Source organism: Lactuca serriola, chromosome 3 (genome assembly GCF_051521515.1).
Source record: "Lactuca serriola cultivar US96UC23 chromosome 3, Lser_US96UC23_V15, whole genome shotgun sequence".
Classification (NCBI taxonomy): Eukaryota; Viridiplantae; Streptophyta; class Magnoliopsida; order Asterales; family Asteraceae; genus Lactuca; species Lactuca serriola.
In genome coordinates, this window is record NC_136410.1 from 258,175,097 (window position 1) to 258,183,940 (window position 8,844).

The 8,844-nt window shown below is 26.4% G+C and overlaps 1 protein-coding gene across 1 annotated transcript; it reads right to left on the bottom strand.

The window, feature by feature from the left end:
- Positions 1 to 496: 496 nt before the first annotated feature.
- Positions 497 to 3,721, bottom strand: LOC145096209 (protein FAR1-RELATED SEQUENCE 5-like). The gene is made up of 6 exons (XM_079033969.1): positions 3,634 to 3,721; positions 2,345 to 3,149; positions 2,023 to 2,235; positions 1,819 to 1,859; positions 1,506 to 1,759; positions 497 to 1,117 (listed from the first exon to the last, which is right to left on the bottom strand). The coding sequence occupies exons 1-6, from the start codon at positions 3,719 to 3,721 to the stop codon at positions 497 to 499; spliced, it is 2,022 nt and encodes a 673-aa protein (XP_078890095.1).
- Between the last annotated feature and the right edge of the window lie 5,123 nt (positions 3,722 to 8,844).

Sequence of the window (8,844 nt, forward strand, 5' to 3'; positions counted from 1 at the left end):
AATACGAATATGATATCTTCATTTATGATTAAATTAGGAGTAATATGTCAGTATAACAAAGTTCATATATGAATATAACAAATTTCAAATATGAATATAACTAACTTATTAGTAGAAACACGTTTGCTTATTTATGTCATTTTTTTATATTCAAATATTTTCAAATTTTATTTTTATTTATTCATAAATGAATACGAATATGATATATTCATTTATGAATAAGTTCAAAGTAATATGTTAGTATAACAAAGTTCAGATATTAACATAAAAAATTTCAGATATGAATATTACTTATTTATTAGTATAACAGATTTCACATATTTATATTCATTTATAAATAATTCACAATATCAATATAACTTATTTTATAGTAATTTAAAAAACAAATATCAACATATCAATTTACCATATCAATATAAATGTGTATTATTCATACATGAATATTATTGTTTATTGTTTTTATCTGCATATATTCATAAATGAATAAAAAAAATCCCTAACTGTCTTTTGCTAATTTAGCAGCTCCAACTCTTTCTGGACAAGTACGTAAATTGTGTGGAACTCGCTTTCCACATCCTGAACACATTCTATGTTCTTTTTTAGAATTTTCATATGCTACTTCACCTGCACTTGGAATTCTTTTCTTGATTCCAGAACCTTTATTGCTTTGAACTTCAGGAACATGAATATTAATCTCTTCTGGAATAGGAATAGTAACACCCAAAAGCTTGCATACGACTTCACCATCTGTCTTGCTTTTCAATCCAGGAGAAATATAATCACTCTCAAATTCCTTCAACAACATTTGTTGTTTCTCAGCAAACAAAGCCAATCTCTTTTTGTCATCTCTTACAATATCCAAACATGATTCAAAACTATAATATGAATCATTGACTAGCTTTACATTTTCACAATCACCTGAATCGGATTGAACAGAACTAAAACGATAATTTCTTGATATCACATCCTTTATCCATCTCTTCAAAATGTACCTTTCAGGAATTTCTTTAACACCACATCTCATCATTATTGTAAAAGCATGTCTGCATAAAACACCCATACACTTAAAATGTTCACAACTACAATTTATTTCTTTCTCTTCAGCTTTTATTTCAACCTGATACAAAAACAAAATTTACACATTTACATTCATATAAGACTACTCATATCAACACTCATATATATTCATATAATATTCATATATGAATATTGATATTCATATATGAATATTATCATATTTATATATATGAATATTATTACATTTTTCATAAAAAAAAACAAGTAAAATTACCTTAAATATTTTTAAAATCACTTTTACTGTTGTTGTGCTGCACAATGTAAACTTCCCAACCATCTTCAATACCAACATATGAGTAAGTACAGAAAAAACATGCTTTATATATTTCTTTTTGCACCTCAAAAAATAATGTACTTGTATAAACCTTTGATGCTTGTAGTTCTATTTCTCGAGGTGTTTACATTTTATATGATGCTTTCTTTGATGCCCTATCAAGCTCTCGTTGAGTATTCCTTTGCTTTTGAATGGCAGTGTCGTAATTCATCATGAAATTCAAAAGTAAGTTCCCACTTTCTGAATATGTATTAAAGAATGAATTCATACTCTCTGACCTCGATGTAGTCTTCATCAAACCACACATTGGAATATCACTAAAATATCCAGGTATCCATGAATCACGTATTGTAAACATGTCTTTAAACCATCTTGTGTCTTCAAGATTGAATTCCTTCATAAGCAAACCTCACTTCACCTCAAAAACATCAGGTTTCATATTAATGTCCCAAACAAGCTTCGAAAACCTTTTTCTAAAGTCTGTGTTTGTAAATAAATCATTTGATATCTGTATTAAAACAAAAATATTCATAAATGAATAAATAATAATAAGTAAAATAACAATCAATATTCATAAATGAATATACTAATAAGTAATATATTTCAAATATATTAAAATAATACCTTTTTTTTTCAACTTTTTCATTATATGCCACATACATAATCAGTACTTTGAATTACGAAACACATTCTCAACAGCTTGTTTTATTGCAGCATCTTGATCAGTTAAAACAAGTGTTGGTTCTTTCCCATGAGTTTTAAGAAATGCTTTAAGCAACCAAGAGTAAGACTCAATGCTTTCATTGCTTAGCAACCCACATCCAACAGTAACCGATTTTTTATGATGGTCAATAGCAGTAAACGGAACAAAAACCATTCGATACCTAACACAAAAAAATGTTCATTAGAGTCAATTTTTGATGTATTAATAAGTGAATAGAAAAATATTTATATATGAATAAGCTATAAACAAAAGTAGATAAAATAACTTACTTGTTTGTTCGGAAAGTCGCATCAAACGAGATAACATCACCAAATTCAGCATAATATACCTTCTCCATTTCATCAGCCCAAAACATACAGTCCAAAACATCATCTTGACAATTAAACTCAAATGAGTAATTTGGATAGTGAGCTCGACGGTCATTCATTGTGTTTACTATCATTTGGGTATCTTTATAACCAATAACCCTGTTGATATCTCTCCTTAAATTTTTATAGTCAACTACTTTGGGCTTTACAAACTCATACCCACCTCTCAGACTTGCCCTCAACTTATGAGCCATAGTTGGACCTATTTTTGATGTGGAAGCACGCACAATAAACTCTTTTTTTGAATATGACATTTGTCTCGCCTTTTTTAATTCGCTTCTCTTCTCAAGTGGATGGTTGTGAAGTTCATCAAACTGAAAAACTTTATAATCGGAAGTTCCATACACAGGTTCAAATGTAATCTTTGCTTGACAACCAATAGCTCTTGAATTTGAATTTCGTTTCCTCCTAACACCACTTGTACCTAATGTGTCACAAGATTTCTTTTTCTGTTTACCACCACGATTACATATAACATGTTTCTTCTTTATAATCTTGTTATCAAACCTTGACTGTGTGCTCAGTCTAACATCAAAACCACCAATTTCAGCATACTCAGAATACATTTTGATAGCCAACTTTAATGATTTGAAGATTAAACCCTTAAAAGGACTAAGTTGAACAGGTACATCTGGCTTATAGACATGTTCTCCAATTATATCATCAAAATATTGTGCATCATGTACTGAACTTGAAGATTCACCACCTAAAATAATAATGCATGAATAAAACAATAATATATATATATATATATATATATATATATATATATATATATATATGAATACATAAAACTCATATAAATAAAACAAAAAACTTCATATATGAATAAAACATTCATATATGAATACATAAAATTCATGAGGATTCAAAATATATATAATAAAACATAACTTATTCATATATGAATAAAACGAAAAAAATAATAAATTCGAAATTACAATTAATACACGTTTATTCATAATATGAATAAGACAACAATTTATTCATTTTAACATATTCATATGTAAATAAAACATAACTAATTCATATATGAATAAAACGAAAAAAATAGTAAATTCGAAATTATAATTATCACACGTTTATTCATATATGAATAAGACAACAATTTATTCATATTAACATATTCATATGTAAATAAATGATAATCAATAAAATTAAAAACAACAAAATAATTCAATAACTGATACCTTCAAAAAATGAGTTCTCAACATCTTCTTCTTCACTCTCACTCATAGAAGAATACAAATCACCATCAATAACACTAGAATTCGACATAATACACCAAATGATATATATAAATAAACAAAAACAATCTTAATATCGAATATATCTCACAAAAAAAGTCGTAAATATGAAAACCTGGTTAATTACGAATATATCTCACCTCAACGTACAAAATATCGAAAGAAACTTAAATCATATATGATCATATGATGTAATTAAGCAATCTCTCTCAGTATAGAACGTAAAAACTACAACGATATAACTGATGAAATAAATATCTCAAACTACTTAACAAAAATCAGGTGAAATAACTCCAATACATATTCGAAACTTGATAATCTTGATAATGAACTCCGATGAAACAACTCCAAAAGGAATATAATAAGCGTAATTCAAAATAAATTATAAAAAGCAATAATCTTGATAATGAACTCCGATCTATCCGATTCAAACGATATACATACCTGATCAAATCGGAAACTCAAAACGAAGTAGAAAACTGAAACACAGATGTGAAACTTCACGATTAATTGAATGAAAACGTATAATTGCTAACGAGTTATATAAATAACTCCGATCTATCCGATTCAAACGATATACATACCTGATCAAATCGGAAGCTAATAACGAAGTAGAAAACTGAAACACAGATGCAAAACTTCACGATTAATGGAATGAAAGCGTATAATTGCTAACGAGTTATATAAAGAAAATAATCTTGATAATGAATTCCTCATATTCGATTCAAACGATATAAAGATATCATCAAATTGGAACCTGATAACACGAACATGTAAGTTCTATGTAAAAAAGTTACTAATTTACAAAGATACCCTTAATGAAAATCGACACGCGTATTTTTTTAATTTGAACATGTTAGATAAATGATTGGTTGAGAATGATTCCCCCATTCTCAACCATTTTTATTTTCTCAATTGAACCCACCTCTCTCTCTCTCTCTCTCTATATATATATATATATATATATATATATATATATATATATATATATATATATATATATATATATATATATATATATATATATATATATATATATATATATATATATAGGGTTAGGTTCATGTAAGACGGCCTAATTTTGTGAGACCGTAAGACGCATTTTTTTTATTTTTTTTTTATTTTTTTTAGTTAATTCAAGTTCCGAAAATAATATTTAAAAAAAGAATTTTTGGATTTTTCCATTTATTTTGCATTTTAAAATGATTTTTTAGAATATGTACAGTGTAATATTGTATTAGAATATTTCACGTATTTTTAAAAAAAAATGGAATTTTTTTTAATTTTTTATATTTTTTATTATTTTTTTTACTTAATTCAAGTTCCGAAAATAATATTTAAAAAAAGAATTTTAGATTTTCCCATTTATTTTGCATTTTAAAATTATTTTTTAGAATACGTCAGTCTACTATTTTATTAGAATATTTCACGTATTTTTCAAAAAAAATGAGATTTTTTTTATTATTTTTATTATTTTTTATTTTTTTTAGTTAATTCAAGTTCCGAAAATAATATTAAAAAAAAGAATTTTTTGATTTTTCTATTTATTTTGCATTTTAAAATTATTTTTAGATTTGGTCTTACGGTCTCACAAAATTAGAATGGGTCTCAAATTAACCTGAACCTATATATATATATATATATATATATATATATATATATATATATATATATATATATATATATATATATATATATATATATATATATATATTGGGTAAAGTGAATATACCTAACAACCTTATATAAGCTTAGGTATCTAACCTCATCAAACTACGTCATTTTGCATTAAATTTTCATTGCAATCATCCAAGATTCTTAAACTTCATCCCTAAACTTGATTTACATAAAAAAAATTTGGAAATTCATCATTATATTTGTCCTACATCCTTTCATTTGTAGCGGTAGGATATGAAGCCCATAAGGTGGTATTCGATAGAAAGATGTGATGTAAAAGAAAGATATTGTTGAAAGTCCAATGATTTTGGAAGTAATCAAGTTATGTGGTTGAAGTTTAAGAACCTTAGGCAATTACAATGTAAATATGATACAAACTGATGTAGTATTATGGAGTTAGGTACCTAAGCTTATATAAGGTTGTTAGGTATATTCACTTTACCCATATATATATATATATATATATATATATATATATATATATATATATATATATATATATATATATATATATATATATATATATATATATATATATATACCAGAAAAAAAATTTAGATCGTCCTTAAAACATTGTCTTGCATACTTTAAAAGAGTTTTGATGCACCTTGCTGACCTGTAAAAGCAAACCATGATGATCTTATAATTGGCAACTTCGCATGGGGCTGCTTAACATATTTCGACACCACCTAACTTTGAAATTTTCAGTATGTTTTCCAAAATAGGATAAGGACGCGTTTTAGAATAATACCATGTTTCATTACGGTATTTAAGTTCTTTTATTTAATTCTTATCGAAGAATAATTGGTTGATAAGAGTAAGACGTAATTGATTTCTACGATATATAAATAAAAACATTATTTTTTACTCTAATAAATAATTTGTTTTACTTGTTATCTTCTTATATATTTTATCCTACTTTATAGCCCGTGAGAATCACAATTATAAAATTAATTAAATTTTCATATTAAAAAATCAAAATTATTAATCAATTATTATTTTAATTAATTATTACTTAAAAGATATTTTTGTAGTTATATAAAATTATAATCGTTGATCTAAATAAATACGTAAAGTTATATTACCTTATAATTTGTATTAATTTAATTTTATTTTTTAATTTAATGTTATTAATTTAATATAATTAAAATGAAAAAATTTAAAAATCTAAAATTTAAATTTAATAAACTAGGATGAGAAATTTAAATTTTGACATTTGAAATGGATAATTATTACGTTGATAAGTGACATGATAGGAGATATATAATATTAATGATGAGTTTTAATATAATGACACTTGTTAATAAAGGAATAACATATTTATTTATTAGAATAGGAAAATAGGTAATTTTGTGATAATTTTAACTATTTTTCCAGCTGGCATAATTATCTCTCATTACATGCGTTCTGTCTTAATCCAATTCTCGCTCCCAAGAATATGGAAATCATCATTATGGATTGAAACCGTTTCGAGAAAAAAGCTATCTAATCAAGGAAATCTTTATTTACGGCAACCCGATTAACCCCAAATTCACATCCCTTCAATATTTGTCAAATCCCATGTTCAGGTTTATTATTTATTCGATTTTGATGTGATAATCAAAAGTTGAGACTGAAATGGAGGAGACTGATCACTATAAGAAAATGTTGAAATAGCTACGAAAATTTTAGTAGTTAAAACATGATATTCCGTTGCTACACATAAATAGCGTCAGAATTTGCTACGAAACCATTACATAGAAATATTCTTCATTACTAAATGGTTAGGGAATATGTAGCACATTGGCAACAAAATTTGCAACAGACTTTTCCATATAAAAATATCTATGGGCTACATATGTAGCAAGTCGTAACAAATTAACAGCAAAATGTTGACGTAGTAAGATGCAGTTTTTGTCCTTGTGGTATGCTCCAATCTTCATGTTTTTATCCAACTTTAGGAAAAATGATATGTATGGTCCTTGTGGTTTCCAGATATTGCACTAGATGTTCCTAAGACTAACTTAGTTACTTACTATAAACGTATGTAAAATCTCCATAACTTTTTTTTACAATACTTATAAGATCTTAACATCTCTTGTGGTTTGCGATTTGGTGTACTAATAGTAAGATTGAAGATGTAGGGTTGCAATCAGAAGATTACTTAAGATTTAATTAATCAGAAAATAACTAGTTGAGTAAAGGGCCTAGTGAATAACTCATCATGTAGCAATTATAATAGCAAGATAACTAAAGACTTTGATTTCGTAGAAAATTTGGTAACAAAATATCTACGTATTTCAATTTTTTAACAAATCCTATTGCAAAATAGCTACAAAATTTGATTTGTAGTAAACTTTATAGCAAAATAGCTACAAATTTTGTATTTGTAGCAAATTCATAGCAAGATAACTATGGACTTCAACTTTGAAGCAAATTTTGTAGCAAAATAGCTATGAATTTTGATTCTGTAGCGAATTTTGTAGCAAAACAGCTATGGTATTTGATTCGTAGCAACTTCTGTAGCAAAATAGATACGAATTATGATTTTTTTGCAAGCTACCCACGACCATTGATTTCGTAGCAAAATTTCGTAGTTATTCAATTATTAGCTACGAAATGGAATTTTGTAGCAAGTTTCGTAGCAAAATAGCTACACCCAGCCATTTCGTAGCATTTTATGTAGCAAAATAGCTATGAATTCTACTTCCACATAAATTTTTAATAGCTATTTAGGCTATTCTAGTGGTGGATCTATCCGTTGTGATTATGATATTTTTCTTCGCGGATCACCTCTTTTCTTTTTGTTTGTATCAACTAAGGCACCAACGATGCATGTGTAGGGTTTAATCTTCCTAAATCTTGATTTTATTCTTTAGCTCTTCTGGGTGTTAAGATAATAATATCATAATATTCTATGATTCACAAGTTGATCTGTTTGATAGTTTTTTTTATACCATGTATGCCCACATGGAGTTATTTTGATTTCTTTAGATGATTATTATGTAAGGCACATGATTATTCCAAGATCTATTTGTAAAATGTTAATGATTTGTATTTTGTGCTTTTTTTTCTCAATGCTTGATTTAAATATCCATGTTTATAAAAGATCGTTATGGATATTTTTTATAGAATTTTCGAAATTGTGCTATTTTACTAGAAGTTTATAATCTTTTTCACCATTATTATTAAAGACACTCACCAGATTCTTAAGTTTTTAAATCAATTTTTAATAAAAATATTGAATATTTTTTTTAAATATATGTTAGGGTTCAAGATCCTAAAACCTATCCGGGATCCCGGATCATAAAACGGTCTCCGGATCCCGAACATACATCAGGATCCTGAACACCGCCATTATTATTTCCTAACAAGTTTTATAGCTATATTTCTTGTTTATTTCTCAAATGTGCAGAAATGGTCAACATAAGACTCACTCACAACAAAGAATCACTTCAACTATGTTTAAAACCCAAGAATACCAAGTAAAAGCACATT